This window comes from Ictalurus furcatus, chromosome 2 (assembly GCF_023375685.1).
Source record: "Ictalurus furcatus strain D&B chromosome 2, Billie_1.0, whole genome shotgun sequence".
In the NCBI taxonomy this organism is placed as follows: Eukaryota; Metazoa; Chordata; class Actinopteri; order Siluriformes; family Ictaluridae; genus Ictalurus; species Ictalurus furcatus.
Window position 1 is genome coordinate 27,007,591 of NC_071256.1, and position 21,765 is coordinate 27,029,355.

Consider the following 21,765-nt stretch of genomic DNA (forward strand, 5'->3'; position numbering starts at 1 on the left):
TCTTTCGCTCTCTCTCTCTGGCTGGTTGGCTGGCTATTCCAGATATATCTTTATACTTTTAATTCTTCCAGAATTAGCACCCCCAACTTACAGTTTAGATTTAGACTTTTCCTGTTCTGTTCAGAAGTACAACACCAAAAGTTGCCAGATTCCGTCACAGCTGAAAGGCACTGGCTTATACACTGATACAGATACGATTCTTTGTTTCGTTTCTACACATCTCGCCAAAAAGTGGTTGTGCTAAACCCTCAGGGGAAGCTGTGAACAAATATACTTTTTGCATACGCACAAATGAGACACATCTCTGTTTATCTGCATTGGCAGTCAGTGTGTGTTGCTAGTTTCCCACATGCATCACTTCAGAGCCTGCTTTCAATTAGTAACCTCCTGCAATGAGGAGGCGGGTTTCGTCATAACTATGCTTGCGGCCGGAGCTGTGAGAGTGTTATGAGAGTTTCTTAAGGCCAAGCTGGTTTTAAAAAATGACTCAGTTTGAATGTGGTTGCCTGTTATAACCTGTCTGTGTGCTTTTGCTTTCTCTGACTGACAATAGACAAGCCCTGTTATAAGACATCTGTACAAAAGATACCATAAATTACTGTGAGAAATAGGTCATGCGTGGATACATCATCAAGATGTATGAAGGTGTTTTTCAGGTTTTGCCATGCTGGCCCTGAAATGACCCTAGTATAATTTTCTCCCAAATATATGGGAAATTAACAATTTTTAGCAAAATGTCTTCCAAAATATCTTCCAACATTTTTCATACTTAGTTTTTATATATACACTTGGTGGATTTTTGTAAACCAGTAGCTTTTCTTACGATCTGAAGTAAAATTATCTAACTTGGTCACTGCAAGCTCAATATTTTCTGTCTGGTGCCAGAGATGGTTGCAGGTGAGGTTTCTTAAAGTTCAGCCAACAATCCAAAATGTTAGGTAAGAGCAATGCCGGAGACAGGCAGTCAGATCAGGTGATCAGCGAACATGAACTAGACAAATACAAACTCGTAAAACCCAGGAACAAACAATGTCAGAAACCAGAATAAAGTCAGAAATAAACAAAGGCTTGGTAAGACTCGCACTTCCTTTGCGGTGTACGAGTGTTTTGTGTAATAGTGTGGTGTTTGTGTTATAGCTTAAATATGTGACAGGGAGTCAGCCCAAAGGTTCTTGGATCCAGGTCGATATGATAATGGGAACTGAAAGTGAGTGAAGAACAGTGAATAGCTGGCCTGGTGTGAATTCAGTCACTTGACTGTCTTGAGGTTCTTGGGAATGGGTGTGCCGACCACTCCGGCCAGTGACGCCACTCCTCTAACGCCAGTTTAACTGCCAGCAGCTTGTGATTGCCAGTGTCACAATGCCGTTCAGCAGGCAAGAGTTTCTTAAAGGAATAAGGCCACCTTTTTGGAGCTTTGGTTTCTCTCCAAACTGTTGAGACAACCTGGACCCCACTCCTGTCTCTGATGCATCCACTTCAACAATGAAAGGTTTAGTGGTATCCGGATGCTTTAGGATGGGGCCTTTTTGAGGATTTTGAAATCCTCCTCTGTTTAGGTTATGGAAAACGCTTTCATCTACGTATATATGAGGATATGGCCAGCTTTCAAAACAAGCACTGTGCAACTAAGCTGTATGTAGTTTCATGACAATATGGATAAACTATAGTGTAGTTGTAAATTCTACCATATGATAAATGATGACAGATCATATAACCATCTAATAGATATTATTTCTGGCAGTTATTTTGAAGTCAATACATATAATTCAGTGATTAATTGGCACAGAGGGTTCATAAGGGGAATTCTGGTAAGTCAGCCTTCTTCCATGGCACATGGAGAGCTCAACCACAGAACAGTTCACTCATTTCCACAGCACAATCATAGCGTATTTACTTTGCTGTGACTTATATTCAAAGTTAAATGTTAAAAGTTAAAAGCACATGTTTGTTCACAGTGTGATCCCCTCCTTATGATTGAATCAAATAAATTCTTAGTTAAATACAGCCATGTGAATAAATAAGTACACACTATGGAAATTGTTGGCTTTTCTGACTAATTTGGACAAGCAAACATTTGATCCTCTTTGAAACAGTGCCTATTAATAAAGGTGATGCACTCTATCAAATGACACAAAATTGACATTTTGTAGTAATTTTCACAATTTAAATGAACAAAAATAAGATCAGTCACATGGAAAAGTAAGTACACCCCTACATTTATCACACCTTCAAATCCATAAAATTAGAATCAGGTGTTCAAGATTGGGTGCCAATGATTAGAACCTGTTTAGGGTGTGCAGGTGGAAGCTGTCTTATTTATACCCCTCTCATATCTAGTGTCTGGTGTTCCCTTTGCTATTGAGGTGTGTGGTGTCATCATGCCAAAGAGTTCTGTAAGGCCTCATGGATGCCTATGAGTCTGGCAAGGGATTTAAAAAGATCTCCAAATTATTTGAGATGGAGGTGGAGCCTTTTGGGTCATTTAATTGGGTTATATTCGCAGTCTTGGGTAGTTTTTGGGTAGTTTTGTGTAACCCAACCACTGGGATAGTGGCTGGGTCATTTTCACTGACCGTTTAATCAGCCCAGCTACTTGGGTCAAATAAACTCAGGTGGAGGTAGCGGTTTCCACACAGACAAACTGTTAGATTTATTTGGAGAAACAAGTTTCGTATCAATATATTTATTCATAAAGACATTACTGTACACTAGAAAAAGCAAAAATGTGCGATAACAATCCAGTTTACATTACATTAAATGCAGCTCTATCTTCATTAGCTTTGGCTTACTTGTTTGTAATGCTCACTGGATCAGAAGTTGGTTACTCTTTTTTTTGGATGTTTTAAATGCCTCCTTTGATCAAAATCTGACGTTTTTGTCTTAAATATATGACTTGTTTGAGTAATTTACTTTAAAGTCTATATATAAACACCATTTTAGCAGCTCTAGCAATACATTTCTGAACACCTTCTTGTGTATAAATATAGGAGATACAATGTTGGCATATTTGTTTAGAATGTGGTATTTTTGACATTTTCAAAGGGTAAAAATAACCCTCAAAATATTAACCCATTTATGAAATAAAATTAACCCAGCATTTTTGTAAAAAATGAAACCATCCTTTGGGTTGGAAAACAACCCATTTGCTGAATTAAAATTAACACCACCAACTTGATGGGTTAGTTTAGCCCAAAATGTGTTCTGTCCATAACCCAATTTTATTATTTTTAACCCACTGTTTTTTAGAGTGCATCATTCTACTGTAAGAAAAAGAATCTACAAATGGTGCAGATTTTAAATGGCGGTCAATTTGTCCAGGACTGGCCATCTCACTAAATTCAGCCTAAGAGCAGACCATCTGATGAAAAAAGAAGTCTCCAAGAGTCCCAAAATTTCATTACAGGATCTGCTAGTAAGTCTTTCAACTGTTGGTGTCAAAGTGCGTGCTTCTACAATCCGAAAGAGATTGCATAAATTTAACCTGCAATGAGCATATAGGCAGAGATCAGGTCTTTTGGAATAATGTGCTCTAGACAGACGAATCAAAGTTGTTTGGCCACAGTAACAGCAGACATGTTTGGCGCAGACCAAAGACAGCTTTTCAGGAGAAGCATCTCATACCAACTGTGAAGCACAGTGGTGGAAATGTTATGGTTTGAGGTTGCTTCACTGCCTCAGGGACTGGACAGCTTGCATTCACTAACTGCGTTTACATGGACAACAATAATCCACTCTTAACCCGATTAAGACCATACATTGATTAAGAAACTACCATGTAAACAGCAATTTTTACTTACCTTAATCTAATTAAGGTCATACTCGAATTAAGCTCTAATCAAATTAAGAGAGGTGGAGTACTCCTGTTTTAGTCGCATTATGGACGTGTATTACAGACATGTAAACACCTTAATCACATTATGAATGTCGTGTGAGAGTTTTCATCGCATTTTGCGACAGGACATGATCACACATGGAAGTTCTCAACATTTTACAGTGAACAAGAGAGTTCGGCTGCGTCCCAAACCACATATTTGCCTATTATACGCCTGTAGTGGGGAAAAATACATGTATCTCGGCTACTATATAGAAGTTAAGTAGGCGATTTGAGACGCAGCCCATGGCTTCAAGCAGTTGTCTATTAGCACGTATAGCATAACAAATAATTAACTGCACTTAAAGCGTTCGTTGAAAAAATTAAATAAAAACACCCAAAACTGTATACGGTACCATAATGAAGATGAACTGTATGTTGATATGTGAAATTCTGGAGGGACGTCAGACCGCGTGGTGCGGTGACGTAATGATGTGGGCTGTTAATCTAATTATGTTCTAAAACATGTAAAACGGGAACATGACAGGAGTATTCAAAAAGCGACTTATGTAAACACCTTAATCACATTATTATCTTAATCAGAGTAAGGTCAATAATTAGATTACTGCTGTCCATGTAAACGTAGTCACTGATTCATCTATGAATTCTGCATCATATCAAAGGGTGCTTGAAAATAATGTGAGGCCATCTGTGTCCAAAAGTTGAAGTTGAGCCAAAAGTGGACCTTTCAACAGGATAATGATCCTAACTACACTAGCAAATCCACCTAGGAATGGCTCAAAAAGAAGAAATGGAGGGTTATGGAATGGCCTAGTCAAAGCCCGGATTTGAATCCCATTGAAATATGGTGGGGGGGATTTGAAACGGGCAGAACATACAAGAAAACCCTCAAACATCTTGCAACTGAAAGAATATTGCATGGAAGAGTGATCCAACATACCATTAAGCAAAAAAAAAATATTTAAAAAATTATGCAAAACACCTGCAAGAAGTTATTTCAGCTAAAGGGGCCTATATTAGCTTCTGAGGCCAAGGGTGTACTTACTTTATCCACAGAAGAATATCTCATCTATTGATATTTCTGTGAATAAATGATTGAACAAGCTTATTTCCCTTGTGATTTTGTTCATGATTATCAACTTCATTAATAGGTAGTGTTTCAAAGATGATCAAATGTTTGCTTGTCCAAATATGTCAAAAAAGCCAACAATTTCCATGGGGTGTACTTATTTTTTCACATGACTGTAAGTAAAATCAACTAATGCAGAGTTCATATAGACCCTTTGAGAACACATTACACTCCCTGTACTGAAGGACCCCAACATAGCAAAGCTTTGTGGTTTCCCTTCTCCCACACACTGCTTCTGCTCATCAGCTAATTGTGAAGTCCTCTGGGAGAAAAGAAAAACAATCAGCCTGATCGTGATTAATGCTTCCATGACACACCCAAAGCACGACTCAACCAACTGTTTGGGCCACTTAGAGTGCTCACTAACCCAGCACAACTGACTTTGCAGGTGGGCAAGCAGAAGGCTCACAGGAAATATTGACAGATACCCAGGTGGATGTGTGGAATGTTGCTAAATGGCATTTCTCTGCCCTTTTCCTAAACACATTTGGATGATAGGAATAGACTTTGGAATGCTGCTGAGTAACACAACAGAGGAAAGGAAAGAGTACAAGAGAGGGTTTTATTCATACTGTGGCAGCTGGACATGACCTCTACACACCCACACTACTCCAAGGTCTTGACCTTCAAACTGATCAGGGAACAGATGCTAGAGGCTCTTGTAGGAAACAGGTGAAAGTTAAGAAGTTAAGTGATATGCATACATGCAGGGACAGATTAGAGACCAGTCATCTGGGCACTTGTTGAAGACCAAGTGAATGATCAGGCCATTACACAAAAAACACAATATATGCTTCATTCGACTTATCTTGTAAGTGGTAACCTCTGCACATTTGACATAGAAAGTGTGGAAAAAAACATGGACTCCTCCATGCTTGTCTTTTGTTTGCAACAAGCTATCCAGCAAACTGTGATGTGTTAAGTATATTTTCCTCCCCAAACAGAGCACTGTATAGTCAGTGTTATAAATTTAAGAAGTGAATATGTGTATGTTGATTGATCTAAAGAAAATACAAGTATATATAGCATAGCTCATTTAAAGATAAGAACTGCTACTTTGTTTACTCCTGATGCTGTGTGCAGCCATGTTGATTTGACATCATTCAATGAATTGGAAGGAACTTGTAGTTGAGATGACTACCTAAAATTAACAAGTAGGAATTTCAAGTAGAAGGGGCATTTTCTTTTGCTTTTCCTGGTTCTTGGTTGGAAATAAGTTGCAAACTTGAGTCTAATGCTTCAATAGAATGACTGTAAAGTCACAAAATCCCAGTAGGCATCGCCACAGCAGATCATTGGTTCGTATATTTGATTTGGCACAGGTTTTATGCCAAAATGCCCATCCTGGCACAAACCACTCTTTTTTTTTATTTGGGACCTGCACTGACTGCAACCCCCAGTGGCTGGGTTTGTTCCCGGCCCAGGAATCAAACCCAGGCTTTGGCGGTGAGAGCGCTGGATCCTTAGACCACCAGGGAATTCGGGAAATATTATTGATGTGTGGATCTAAATTTGTCACCAATGCTCCTGCTCAGGGGCCCAGTGTTTACTAATCCATCCTTGCATATATTTATATTAAACTTGTTACCACTTTGAAAAATTGGTTCAACATTTTGGGATCCCCAGTTCTCAGTTTTTTAGGTATCTTCAACTACGCCACTTGTTCTGTACTATTTTTGGGAGTAGCATACACCCCCCTAAAGCAGAAGATACTCTGGGAGAGGTGATTTCTGCTTTTGGAAGAGAACATGAAGCATCAGTGTATTGCTCCTTACTGATTCAGAGTCTAGGGGACGGAGTCTCGACCACTCTCAAGAGATTATGGGAGAAAGATTTAAATTTGGAATTGGGGCAGGGAGAGTGGACTAGGATTTTATAAAATATAAAAACTGCATCTAGAGACACGCCTTATACAATTTAAGATTTTACATCGGTTCTATTGGACCCCCTCTAAATTGTATAGGCTTGGTCTTAAAGACACACCCACCTGCTGGCGATGCCATTCAGAAGATGGAGACACCACCCATGTTTTTTGGGGGTGTCGTAAGATCCAAGAATTTTGGTTGAAGGTGCAGAGCTTTGTATGTGAGGTGTTGAACACTCAGATCTCGTTCTGCCCTAGACTCTGTATTTTGGGAGATGGGGAGGTCACAAAATTGGTGGATAGGTACAAAAAAGATTGGGTTTTGACCAGTGTGATGATTGGTAGGCAGGTTATTTTAAGGGGATGGAAATCAGATGGAGCGCCCTCGTTTCCAGAGTGGTGTGTGGAGATGGGTTATAGTGGGGATTTATGTTAAAATAGTTTGATTCATTATATATGTTGTTTGTCTCTTTGTGTTAACTTGTGAATCAATAAAAGTGTTAATTACAAAAAACTTGTTACCACAGCGCAATTGAATTCTTGTTTCTGATTGGTCAGAAGATGTTGACTAATTTTCTATAGTAGCATGGATAGAGACAGTAGTGCTGGCTATATTTCAAATCATAATTTCATACTAATAAACTTGTTATTGTTTTTATAGTAATTTTATTGTAATTCACAGGTACTTGTATGATGGACGTTATAATACAAATACAAAAATACAAATAATAATTGATATTGTGAAGCTTTCTGTAAAAAGACATTTTTTTAAATATTTATGGTAGGAATCTCCAGTGTCAGTGCTTTGTAATTACCCATGGGAAAGTCTTCAGGACTTAGGAGTTTGCACTTTATGGTTTCTCAGTAATATGATAAGCTGTGTTTTGGTGTCTTATTAACTTCAAGACAGAGAAAAAGCTGGTTAGCGGAACGATTGTTTATATCTGTTATTAAATAAGTGATAACATGAACTAACTTGTCTCATGGATATTACACAACAATAAATGTAACTGTAACCAGTTTTACAACATTTTACAACATTTTAATCATTGGCAAGTTGCTATGGTATAAGAGAAATAAACCAGTTTGGGAAAACACATTTCCCATTATGTTTTATTCCTGTCTTAAGTTCCTTCACTGTTTGATTATTAGTCAAGGAGCAGAGTCAGGGGTGTTATAGCACTAAAAAGTGCAGAAGATGGAATAGAATTTAGACAGACTGTTATACCTAATTTGTAGATACAGTAAACAGTTTTTGCTGTTACTATTTAACAGGTACATAATGCTGCAAACCAAACAAGGGCTGAAGCTTCAATCTGTTGACAGGAATCAAGTTAAAAATAGTTGTGGCAGGAACATAAAGAGCCACAGCTGATTAGTAATTAATCACACTGTCGCACACGTGTGTACACACACACACAAACACACACACACACACACACACACACATACACACACATGCAGCTGATAGACAGTATGATAAATAGACCTAAAATATTAAAGGGACAATAATATAAGTTGTTCCTGTAAGAAAATTCTAGTGCTGCTGGACTTTTCGAGTGCAATAAACTGATTTAGCTGAACTGTGGCTCCCCCTGTCGATGAATGAGCCATGAAATGTATGTGTACATACAGTAATGTGTGTGTTATAGACAAAAACATTAATAAAAAAAAAAAAAATAAACAGATGAAGGATGATATCTAGGTAACGTTAATAACCTGTAAGCTTGTTAGTAAGCTAAGAAAGTCTTTAGCATAGAGGCTTTGTGTCTTTTGGATAGAGGCTTTGTGCAGTTGCTACATTTTTTCCTCTTATTAACTTTTACAAAGAGAGAGGCTAGTGAGAGAATAGCTGTTTAAAAGCTGTTTATCTTTGATTGTTTTACTACATCAGCATGCAATGTTGTGTTTTATTCCTTACATATACCTCACCAGAGTACACACGTTCAACATCTATCAAAGTATTCAGGAAAGCTTTAGTGAAAATACTTCAATATAATTAGAAAACTCTGCATTCAAGATTACACTTTCAGTTTGACTGCACTTACTAATTTAACCACACTACAGTGTTTCCGGTTTAATTGGCAACTTAATCAAATCTTGATTGTGTGTTAATAAATTAGTTAAAGATGCTGTTTCACACAGTCACTGAATTTCAGGTGTGACTTAAAAGCTGACTTAGTGGTTAGCAGGTTTGCCGCGCACCTCCGGGGTTGGGGGTTTGATTCCCGCCTCCACCAGTGTTCGTGGAGTTTGTATGGTCACCCTGTGCTTCGTGGGTTTCCTCCGGGTACTCTAGTTTCCTCCCCCAATCCAAAGACATGTGCTGTAGGCTGATTGTCATTTCCAAATGAGATCCAGGCACTCCATCCAGGGTGTCCCTTCTGATAGGCTCCAGGTTCCCCTCGACCCTGTGTAGGATAAGCGGTACAGAAAATGGATGGATGAATGGATGGACCTCTAAGCTGACTGACACACCAAGTACATCAGTAAAATCTGTCAAGTGGAAATGTTTTCAGACTGAAAGCATTTCTATTAAAGGTCTTAAGAATGCTCCATGTATGTATTAGAACTGTATATCTGACCATAGGTGAATACCCACAGACTATTTATTCAAATTTTCCCAGTTATATTTGTTTACAGCATTTTATCCAGGCATTCTATAGTGTACATATCTGATTTTTTTGAACCCACAGATTTATAACGCTGACCACCGAAAATGATGGAAATGTGCCGCGTTTGGAGCTGATCAATTCTGTTAGAGATTTTATTTATTTAAAGTCTCAACACCGGCAGGCGGCGCAGGCGACTGAAACTGACACGCAGAACAAATGACACAATTATACCATTGCGCCCTCTACTGGCCAATATTGCTTACAACAGCTTGAGGAGAAAACAAACCTCCAACCCCGTATGTATGTTTATGTAACGCTTTAACTCTAAAAGTACTACAGTAAAATAGTTTGAATTCAACATTCATCTCTCTCTCTCTCTCTCTCTCTCTCTCTCTCTCTCTCTCTCTCTCTCTCTCTATATATATATATATATATATATATATATATATATATATATATATATAGTATATATATATATATGAGAGAGATTTATATTTTTGTTATGCCAGGTCTCATGTCTCGTTCTATTTTGAAAATATAAGCAATATACAACCACAATTCTGAAAAAGTTGGGACAGTATGGAAAATGCAAATTCAGTTCACCCTATACTATATAGAAAACAATATTAACACATTATTTGATGTTTTACTTTGTGAATTTAATTATTTTTGAAAATATACACTCATCTAAAATCTGATGACTGTCAGATGCCCTCACAGATGTGCAAGTTACCCATACCGTGAGCACTGACTCACCCCCATACCATGACAGACATTGGTATTTGGACCTGACACTGATAACAGCTTGGATGGTCCTTTTCCTCCTTGGCCCGGAGAACACGGCGGTTGTTTTGTCCAAAAACTATTTGAAATATTGACTCGTCGGCCACAAAACACGATTCCTCTGTGCTACTGTCCATCTCAGATGAGACCGAGCCCAGAGAAGTCCGTGGCACTTCTGGACAGTGTTGATGTATGGCTTCTGCTTTGCATAGTAAAGTCTTAACTTGCATCTGTGGATGCAGCGGCGAATGGTGTTGAATAACAAAAGTTTACCAAAGTATTCCCGAGCCCATGTCAGGATATCTATTACAGACTCATGACGGTTTTTAAGACAGTGACGTCTGAGTGATCGGAGATCACGCGCATTCAGATGTGATATTCGGCCTTGCCTTTTATGCACCAAGATTTGACCAGTTTCCTTGAATCTTTTAAGTATATTGTACACTGTAGAAGGTGAAATGCCGCCAAATCCTACCGATTTGTCTTTGGAGAATGTTGTTTTCATATTGTTGGATTATTCGCTGATGCATCTGTTGGCAGGTTTGCGAGCCTCGACCCATCCTTGCTTTTGAAGGACTAGGCCTTTTTTGGAGACTCCTTATATACTGTGATTAGCCGATTGCCTCACCTGTTTCACATCACCTTTTTATTTCAACTTGTCACATCGCTATTAGTCCTAAATTACTCCTGTCCCAACTTTTTTGGAACGTGTTGCATGCATCAATTTCAAAATAAACATTTCTCTTTTAAAAAAAAAAACTATGCAGTTGATTAGGTGTTTCCCTTCTGGACAAATGTACCATGGTCAGATAAAATCGGCCACTTGTTCAGCCAGTACAGGTAGAGCGAAAGCACAGCATTAATACACAACACAAGGGGGGCCAAATGGGGACCACATTTCCCCACAAGGATAGAAATATCTGACAAGTCTGACCATTAACTGGGGAGATTTGTCAGATCAGCACGAAGAAAACTGCTTTAAAATGCTAAAAGAGACATAAAGTGTCCTTTTAGTTACTGAAATTAAGTTTAGAGTTATATGTATAAGTTAATTAACTGCGTTAATAATTCAGAGAAAGTCTTCACAAGGATATTAAGACGAACATGTGTGTGTGCGTGTGTGTGCGCGTGTGTTCGCGCGCGCACGTGTGTGTGTGTTTGTCCAGAAAGGATAGCGCTAAAATTGTCCAGAAAGTGGCGTACGATCCTTTTTTTATTACTATAAAAGATGCTCTGTTGCAATCTGTTGTAATCATATAATTCCTTGAATCATCACTTCTCGGTGTTTATTTAGTTAGTTAGTTAGTTAGTTAGTTAGTTCGCTAATTATTAATATATCCTACTTGTTATAGAAAAGTATTTAATAAAAGTAATAATAAAAGTAAAAGTATTAATAAAAGTATTTTATAAATTTAGCATACCAGGACACTTATCATGCGGTTTTCTTCTCTAGTCTCTAAAACATTGACACCAATTTTACCTCTCTTCCCCTTAGTAGTATAGATAGATAGATAGATAGATAGATAGATAGATAGATAGATAGATAGCCTACTGATAAAAAGAAAAAAATGAAAGAATTATGAAATAATACGAATGAGAATTTATAATCACTTTTGTCTAAATTAGCTCTTAAATGAAGGTCTGTTGTCGGCGTGAATCGAGCGAATTCAGCGTTTTAATCTCTTGTTAGTGTTTTTTTCCCAAAGCAGTTAACCCTGTACAAATGTTTTATATTCGTTTTTAAACATTCTGTCTTTAATTATCATAAATACCGTTTAGTATTGTGCCTATATTGTTTATTATTGTGCCTATACTATGACTGATCCATAGCATAATTTTTGTCTGTCAGATTTGTTTGTTTTTAGCTTTTAGTTGCTTGTTTATCTAGCATAATTCTAATCTGTAAAGATATAGAGATCAGGAGAAATAGCCTGGCTGGTTTCCTGGCTAAAGTTCGTTCATATGCCTCCACAAAACAGCTAGAGAAACGGCCTGGGTTTTTTTTAGTATGCTACAGGGTGGCGGTGTTGGAAAGGATTTATAGTTTCCATATTGCACAAGTGTGTGGATGGTCCGTATGAGTTAATAGGCTGCAATATGTCTCTACTGTTAAAATGGCTTTCTGTCGGCTTAGCTTGTAAGCCAGTAGTGAGTATTCATGTCCCGCATAAGAATGAACACAGTGGCCACAAAGCCCTGAACGTGCTGGACACTAGTACACACAGAATGCCACAAAAACTATATATTTAGGAATGTGGACTGTCTTGTGGCTTAGAGGATGCATTAAAAAGGCTGAGTAAGACAACTGAGAGAAAAAGTCAAAAATACTAAAATAACACACTTTGTGGATTTGGTTTTAATTGTGCTTTTGTATCCTTTTATCGATTTGACCTTTTTCTTTTTTTTTTTCTTCTTCCAATTTTGTGTTGCCTTAAAAATAGCTAGCCGACTAAATTACACACTACTGTAGCCTATAATGCTTCCTGGTGGTATATTTTTATAAAAAATAAGATTTTTTGCTTTATTGTTTCCAACTGTTAACATTTTTCTAATAAACAAATGTATTGTTTTCATTCCCAGTAAATGACTGAAGGGACAACAGTGTTTATCTGGTTTCCCTAATAAGTGTGGCATCTGATATCGTTTGTCAAAATCCGACTTAATTTCAGCTCCAGTTTGTTTGTATTTGTTTGTATAAATATGCCTATATTCATTCTTGCAAACATTTAGTCTTATGCGTTAATCAAGTATGATTATGTACTGAGCTCTAAGACTGAGCATTAATTTCTCCTCATTGCCCGAGACAGTATAAAAATGTAGCTCTGCAGCACGGATTATTTTCCGTCTCTTTCGGTGATTGAAACCACCCCTCGCGCCTATTTCCTCCGCTTCGGACCTGTTTCTAATATCAGCACATGCGTGATAGATTTGGGAAATCCAGTGCAGCTTTTTTGCAATATTGTAGCCCACCCGGGCCAATGTCCGGGACTGATAACGATTACTGGCAGGAAATGTGAGCATCCCAAACAAAAAGGGGGGGGGGGGACTTAGCAGCATTAAACACAACCAACCAGAGGCCTGTTCAATTGGGAACACACACACACACACACTCACACACTCTGCACGAGCTGCGACTGGTTTTTATCGCCGAAAAGATCTTTTCGCTTTCATCCCACCTGCCGACGGGATTAGTCTACATGATGGACTTCATTTTTGTCAAGTCATTAAATGCTGTGTGAAGGGGAGGGAAATAGAGAAAGAGAGAAAAAACAACGGGATCAGGCGAAAGTGCACCAGAGTTAAATTCTCTTTATTGCGCATTAAAGTATCTTATATCAATGCCAGATTTAATACAATATTTATACTGTTAAAATGCGATAGCGCTTTTGACGGTGCCAGGCTTTTTAAAGTTCCTTTCATTCCTCCACTCCTTCTTCTTCTTCTTCTTCCTCTTCGTATTATTATTATTATTATTATTGTTGTTGTTGTTGTTGTTGTTACATAACAATAATTACATCATAATAGTTATTATGATTATTGGTATAATAATAATAATAATAATAATAATAATAATAATAATAATAATAATAATACCTTAATAACCTAAATAAATATTAGCAGTATTTTTTATTCGGTTAACTAATAACACAAGTGAACGTCTTCGTATAGGTTATGTGTCCTTTAAATCGTGGTAAGTCCACGGGTGTCCGAATCCAGTCCTGGAGGTTCACATCAGTGCAGATTTAAGCACTTTACCACTTATAACACACACAGGCTAATTCAACACATCATCTGATTTTTTGCGTCTTCACCTGCTGAATTTGGTGTTGGAAGTTTAAAAAACGAGTTTTACGGTTGAGTTTAACGCTCCTGACTCCTGCAAAAAATAGTTTTCGTTCTCTTAATACTCTACATATGTTGTTATTGGTGCTATTGCTGCTCATTAATACATATTTAATATTCTATTTACACTTACGTTAACTTGTTTCATCTACTGTAAACCTGCTCACCCAAACCTAAAAGTTTGAAAAAGAAAATACGCAAAAAATATATTTCAACAAAACAAGACAATATTACGGCAATTAATCGGCTTGAAACCGATTCAATTAATTGCTGTCATAAATTATGAATTTATTAATCTATTACTCATGAGTATTTTCGTTGGTTATATAATTTTATAATTTAAAAAAAAAACCTGCCATGGATCTGAATTGCCCATCTGATGCTAGATATGATCGCAATAGCGTTATAATATAATTGATGCGGTAAAATGTGCGCGCGCTAGACTACACAGTTTATTCCTTGTGGTATGTTTATGGTTATGATTTTGTAAAGATTGTCGAGGTTGTTAGGATTGTTGTGCTCCTGCTCCGCTGAAGTGGCTCTCCTTTGCCCACACTTCATCATGACATCATGGTCACCTGATCCGCGCGCAGAGGAAATCCTGCTGCTTTGGAGAGGATGCTGGACATTACAGAGGAGTGTAGCTCGTAGCGTCACCAGCTTTTTTTTTCCCTCTCCTGCCTCCAATGTTGTGAAACGGCTTTGTTTTGACGAGGGTCTGCAAGTTTCGGTAAAGCGAAGCAATACACTTTCTTTGTGGACAGTCTGATTGGTACTGGTCGCTCTAAGGTACTTTATTGGTGTTTCAAAGAAGCGTCTTTGGTGAGTAAAGTCCAGACGCTCTCGGATAGTCTAATGTTTCTCACCTGTTGATTCAGGTGAAATCGGACCAGCCTGTGGATTTGCTACTATGACTTTGGATACGGATTTAATGGACGACCTGGTTATCGACGTGGTGGGAGAAGGGAGCAAGGATTCGGGAGAAGAGAGCTGCTCTACCTCACCTCCAGTCGTGTCCGAGGCTGAGTTCAGCTCGGCCGCTCTTACTGCCAGGCATTATGATGGCGATGGGAAAGACATCGCATCTTCCAGATGCCTTCCAGCTCCGAACAAAGGCGCCTCGGTGAAGCCACCTTATTCCTACATCGCCCTGATCACAATGGCCATCCTGCAGAGCCCGAAGAAGCGGCTCACTCTCAGCGAGATCTGCGACTTCATCAGCCACCGCTTCGCTTACTATCGCGAGAAATTCCCCGCCTGGCAGAACTCCATTCGCCACAACCTGTCGCTCAATGACTGCTTCGTGAAGATGCCGCGGGAGCCGGGCAACCCGGGGAAGGGCAACTACTGGACCCTAGACCCGAACTCTGCGGACATGTTTGAGAATGGCAGCTTCCTGCGGCGGAGGAAGCGTTTCAAGCGGCAGCATTTCCGATTCGGTGTGTTGAAAGATCACGCGTTAGAGCCCGCAGGCTTTCCGAACCTGTCGTATGGCGCATATGGCCTCGGAGCGTCCTGTGTGCCTTTACCAAGTATGGACGTCTATCCGTTTGGATTCCGCCATGCAACTCAGGCGTCCTGTGTGCCAGGCGCTCCACCTGGTACCGTCCTTCCGGCGCTGTCCACCTTCTTTTCGCGGAGTTCACTACATACTAAAGCTTTCGCACCGAGCCAGGCGCTCACAGTGGAGTCATTAAGCTCAGCTCCGCTTCCCTCCAGCTCCCCGTATGCGCCCTCCGCTCTTCTCCATCCCATCGCCTTTCCTCCGTTTCTCAGCCTGCAGTATGAATACCAGAAACTGCAAAGCCTGACAGGCAGCTCGGAGGCGCATAATAAACACGTGTACCTGGGCAGTGTTGTTAATTAGCAGCGATGCGGCTTTCTATTTGTTTTCTCTCTCTCTCTCTCTCTCTCTCTCTCTCTCTCTCTCTCAGGAAATAACGTTTTTGGCATGTTGATATGCTTTCAGAGTAAGAGATCAGATTATCTCTGATGGCATTTAATGGACACTGAACTTTTGACATTTATTCCCCCACTGAATTTTATTGAGATTTCTTTTTGTTGTTGTTGTTGTTGTTGTTGTTGTTGTTGTTGTTGAAGAAAGACTCATGTGTGCTTAAAATATTTTTCTTATATAAATTTCATACTACAAAATTGCGTTGAGTGATTTGAAAAATATTTAACTGACGAATTTCCTCTTGGTTGTTTGGGAAAAAAAATGAATAAAACGAATTTGTTTTCACGAATTTGTTAATCACTCATGTGATCATTAATTTGTTAATGGACGAGGACTTTTATACCCCCATTTAATTATAAGTTAATTATTGCACAAAATAATTGTATTAGTTTAAATATTAAAATAGGCAACATTTCAGAAATTGACCGTTCTATTAGCCTATAAAATGTTTTCTAACTCTTTGACTAACTTTACTTTAGGTGCAATTTTTAATATTAGACGTTATTCTGAATTGTCTATAACGATGCGCCTATACTGCTCCTGACTTTTCATCATCATCATCAGTTCTGCTAAATGCGTGGCAAATTATAACAATTCTCTAAACAGAATTCTTAATAAAAAACAAGTTTAATTTGCAACATGGATAATATTAATGTTTTTCAACAAACTGAGTCAGGTATTAGGCCTACAGAAAGACTTTCTAGAGGAACTTTTGATATTCACTGGGATTCATAAAACTCAAACAAAATTATTTCGCGCTGTAACAACTTATTAAAATGTATAACTCACACTAGGACTGCGTATATAGGCTAATGATTCTGCCTCAAAGGATTGTTCCTTTCTTTGCAGAAACGCAGTTGCCTCTTAAAGGAGATATTTCACCGTGCTGAAGTGGAGTTTATTAGACATTGAGGTCTTATAGGCCATGTGTATTTATTTTAGTGCGATCAGTGGAATCATGGAATTGGCCCGCTATGAATGCTCTTTAAAAATATACAATATGACACGTATCGCACATAACTAGGACCATATTTTCCGCAAAGCGCACATTATGAATAATCATTTCAAGCCCCGGCCGAGCTGTGTGTGTGTGTGTGTGTGTGCAGCTGTAGGCCTGACACACGCATTAAGAGTATAAAAATTACTTGATTGTCTCGCTTTAGGCCTCCGGCACACACACAGCGTCTGAAGCAGCTCATTTGTAAGAAAAATGGGGGGAACGATAATAATAATAAGAAGAAGAAGAAGAAGAAGAAGAAGAAGAAGAAGAAGAATATAATAACGAACGGGTACATTCTTACATTATTATTTTTACTGATTACCAAATAAAAGGCAAACGAATACCGCTTATGTTACTGATTGCGAATGATGTGTGTATTTTTCATAGAAATGGTTTCACAAGAGAGACGACTGTGATTGTTCTAGTTTACTGTATTTTGCATTTTGTATATTTTAAAGTTTTTTGGGGTTTTTTTTACAAATAATATTTGATTGGCACAAGATAAGCCTACGTTATCAGCTCGTAGCGTTTAGTAGTCCAATTTACATTAACACACACACACACACACACACACACACACACGCACCATCTCTCTCTCTCTCTCTCTCTCTCTCTCTCTCTCTCTCTCTATATATATATATATATATATATATATATATATATGTATATATATATATGTGTGTGTATATATATATATATATATATATATATATATATATATATATATATATATATCTGTAGCCTATATACACAACACAATACCTTTATTTATTATACTAAAGCACACTTTTCCTCGAGTCAAATAAATACAAAAAAAATTGGTGCAGAGTGACAGGATATTCGGTTGAATGATACTGGATTTTTTTTTTATTGACTTCAGAAAACATCCAATTTACATATATTTTTCAACTTTTAAAAATCAACAGTGAGTGATATTCTGTAACCTACAAACCAGAAATGCTAATTACACTCAATAAGTAATTAAAGTTTAATGGAACCGTCTTGAATATAGTGTACAGCAGCTTGCACACAAAATGGTGTTTGGAAAGGGCCAAATGCAGGTCACAAGGGTTATTCTCAAAGTTTCACTGACATTTTTAGCACCAAAGAAACAAGATATAATGTAATGCATAGAGATAGAAAAACAAATGTGAATGTAATAGATTAGTAATATCTCCATTCTTGATCATTTTAAACATATTGATTGTAGTTTTTGGAATCTGGTACTTGGTTTCTTGTCTCTAGCATGGAAACACATCCTCATTTTCCATTTGATCTATTCAGCTGATTAAATCATGTTCGTGTTTGCATTTATAGATTTATACACCATGAGACTTGAATCTTTTTTTAAAAAATAAGCAAAGAGAAAGTAACCCAGTCAGAGAGAGTCAGTACATCAGTTATTTAAACATCCAGTGACTTGGTTACAGAGGTTAGAGAGGTACAAAACTTTTGCACCTGACAAAATAAAAGGAGTATTACAGCATAAGAGAGAAGGGAGAGATCTGCTGGAAGGTTACAGCTGTCTTTGGAACACACACAGCTTTTCACTCCTACTGCATGGAATAGTAATGGAAAGATTCCTCTGTCATTTGCTCTGAATAACTCCCTGTATTTAACCTGGTCTCAACAGAATAATAAAATCCCAGTCTATCTCTGACCTCACGCTCACATCACGCATGCTTTAAAAACCCCTCGGCTCTGTGTTCTGCCATGTATGAACTTCACATCTCATCCACCATCAAAGCTCTCAAGTAACTCATATGCACACTCTCAAATGATGTGTAAAGGAATGTCTAGGAAGACTCATAACTCCACAGGAAATCAGTCAATTCTTGTATAAAAGGCAGTTATCATAATAAGACCAAAATATTTGGTCTCAAATTGAATATGTCATCCCTTAAAACCCTGCTGTATGCTCAATCAAAGTCACATTAGGCATGTTAATGACATTATGAATATGATATATAGCTATTTGTGTGACACCTTAACAGCAGGGGTTGCCAGTGAAAACGCTGCACATCTCTTTGTGGTTCCCCATGGTTTATCAGCTATGACTTATCATAACTCATATCTTCGCTCTGATGCAGGCGGCCAGGTTTGGGTTTCAAAGTCCATACATGCCTGACTTGAAGAAGTGACCACTCATTCCTGTTTGGTGACGCCAAGCTAAACAGTTAAAGTAAAAGTATCCCTCAGACACTGTGGTGAGTCTCCTCCTCCAGACAACAGACTAAATCAAAGAGCTGAGAAAGAGAGAGGTGCTCCATGGGATGTTGTACTCCTGCCATGCTTACTTGCTGAAAGGACAAACTCTGCACCGCAGGATGTTTTTGTGTGTTTGAGTTGGATCTGTCTTGAGTTGAGTCATAGACGACATAAACAGAGTAATTCAGAAGCTTAAGGCCCAGTAATATGCATTTAAGGATTAAGCCCCAGTTATGTGCGTTCTTATTTGGCTGCTGAGCCATGCATTTTTGCTGGAAATAATAGATAATGATAATGATAATGGAAATAATAGATAATGACGAAGAGCTGAACTTTGTAGGGGTTTTTTTTGGTCTGAAACAGATTATTATATCTACTTTATTGTGTAACGTTAATTATAATCGGTTGAGAGAAGTTGGTGTGCAATTTTGAATGGAAATTCTTTATCATCAAATCTTCTTTTTGGTCAAATGATAACATCCTTTACAAAAAATGTCACGTGTGCATAATCACATGATATACACATAGTGTTTAGACACTTGTATTTTTCATATGTGCATGTAGAAATAAAAATAAAAAAAAATCCACAGGTTACATGTTATTCACATGATGTCACATGGGTGTATAATTTCAGGGCATGACATGAAAATGAAATGACGTTAATATACACATTCACTTGCTTTTCACACATCATCACATATTACTCACTTAATCACTTAGTTGTACTTATGATATGCGGCTATCTATTATGCAGTATTTACACAAAAAAGGAGTAATGTGTAGGAGTCTTTGAAAATCATGAAAGCAGATGCCGTTGAAGAGCGATGTGCAGTGGTCGAGAGCTCTAATAAGAGGGATGATGGTGTCGTCACTGCGGCAGCTGCCAAGGTGGCACGAAAGATCAAAAGCACACAGCTCTCTCCCAGTTCTTTAATGACTAACGTAGTTACACCAGCACATACACACTCACACCGTATTCTTATTCCCAGTTTAACCAGTCTCTACAAATGTATTCCTGCCACAAAATTTAATGACTAGCTTACATACAGTACACACTCACACATGGAGTTGAATTTTGCTTTTTCTGGCAGAAGTTATCGCTCTCTTTTCTCTTTTCCAGTTCCATCTGAACTCTGTTCAATTATAAATCATCACTCCTTCTTTCATCTCTATTTTCACTGCATGTTTCATTGGTTTCTCTTTGTTTGCCAGCACCAGTAAGGACAAGGTGACTCCATTCTATGCACCACCTGTGGGGTTTAATACCCAAGTGATTATATGGCATGTTAAAGCTGAGTGAATATTTAAGTGTGTGTGTGTGTGTGTGTGTATATATATATGCCCCTCATAGAAAAATCACATATATTTCACATGGGCTCATGAGAATAATATATGATCACGTCTGAATAATCTGTGAAAGTGCATTTCAGCATGTTATGGCCTGAAGTAAACACATGTTAACAAGACATTCACCAGCAACTTTATTAGAAACACCATGCTAATATTGTATAGGACCCCTCTTTGCTCTCAGAACAGCCTCCTTTCTTCGTGGCATGGATTTCACAAGGTGTTGGAAACATTCCTTTGAGATTCTGGTCCATGTTGATATGATTGCATCATATAATCACAAAAAAAGTTTTGTCAGCTGCACATTCAGGCTGTGACTCTGACCCTACAGTCTGCATGTTGCAGCAGAAATTGACATTCATCAGACCAGGTGTCATTTTTCCAATATTCAATTGTCCAGTTTTGGTGAGTCTGCGCCCACTGTAGACTCAGCTTCAGGTTCTTGGCTGACATGAGTAGAACCCAATTCTGCTGTTGTAGCCCATCCACCTCAAGGTTTGATGTTTTGTGCACTCTGACATGCTTTTCTGCTCACCAAGGACATATACAGTGTGGATCAAAAGTCTGAGACCACGTTAAAAATCTGGGATTTGTTAAATTCAGAATTGGAAATAAACAGAAAGTTTTGGAATTTAAAACAAAGAAAGAAAATGTTCAATATCTTGAATATTTAATATTCAAGATTCTGCACTAGTTCTAGGTCCCTATTTAAATGTAAGCAAATTTGTGCTATTGAACATGTTAACTGTAAAAACGTCAGATTTTCCTAATTTCTAACATCTTCTACTGAAGCATGTGTTCACACTCTGATGGATTTGATCTAAAAAGGATTGTAAGGTTTTGCACAAAGTTGTGGTGTCCATGCCAGCTCAAGTGATTAAAGAAAAAAGGGGACGAACCAAATACTAAGACACTCTGAAATTCATGTAAGTATTTCAAAGCTTCTACTTTTCACTCAAGTTGTTGTCAATTATATAATTTGTAAAGAAAATTGTTGTATCGAATTAGCAAAGAATGTAAAATAGAAGCATTTTCACTAGTGCTCTCAGGCAGACACACTTTTGGACCCCACTGTATAGTGAGTGTACAGAGTGGCTATCTGAGTTGTAGCCTTTCTGTCACCTCAAACTAGTCTGGCCATTTTGCTCTGACATCTCGTCAACAAGGCTTTCTGCCTGCATATC

General features: G+C 38.1%; 1 protein-coding gene across 1 annotated transcript; it reads left to right on the plus strand.

Moving 5' to 3' along the window:
* The first annotated feature begins 13,911 nt into the window (after positions 1-13,911).
* Positions 13,912-16,504, plus strand: foxd7 (forkhead box D7). Its single transcript, XM_053612032.1, has one exon. It carries the CDS (start codon positions 14,980-14,982, stop codon positions 15,934-15,936), a length of 957 nt encoding a protein of 318 aa, XP_053468007.1. The 5' UTR covers positions 13,912-14,979; the 3' UTR covers positions 15,937-16,504.
* The last annotated feature ends 5,261 nt before the right edge of the window (positions 16,505-21,765 follow it).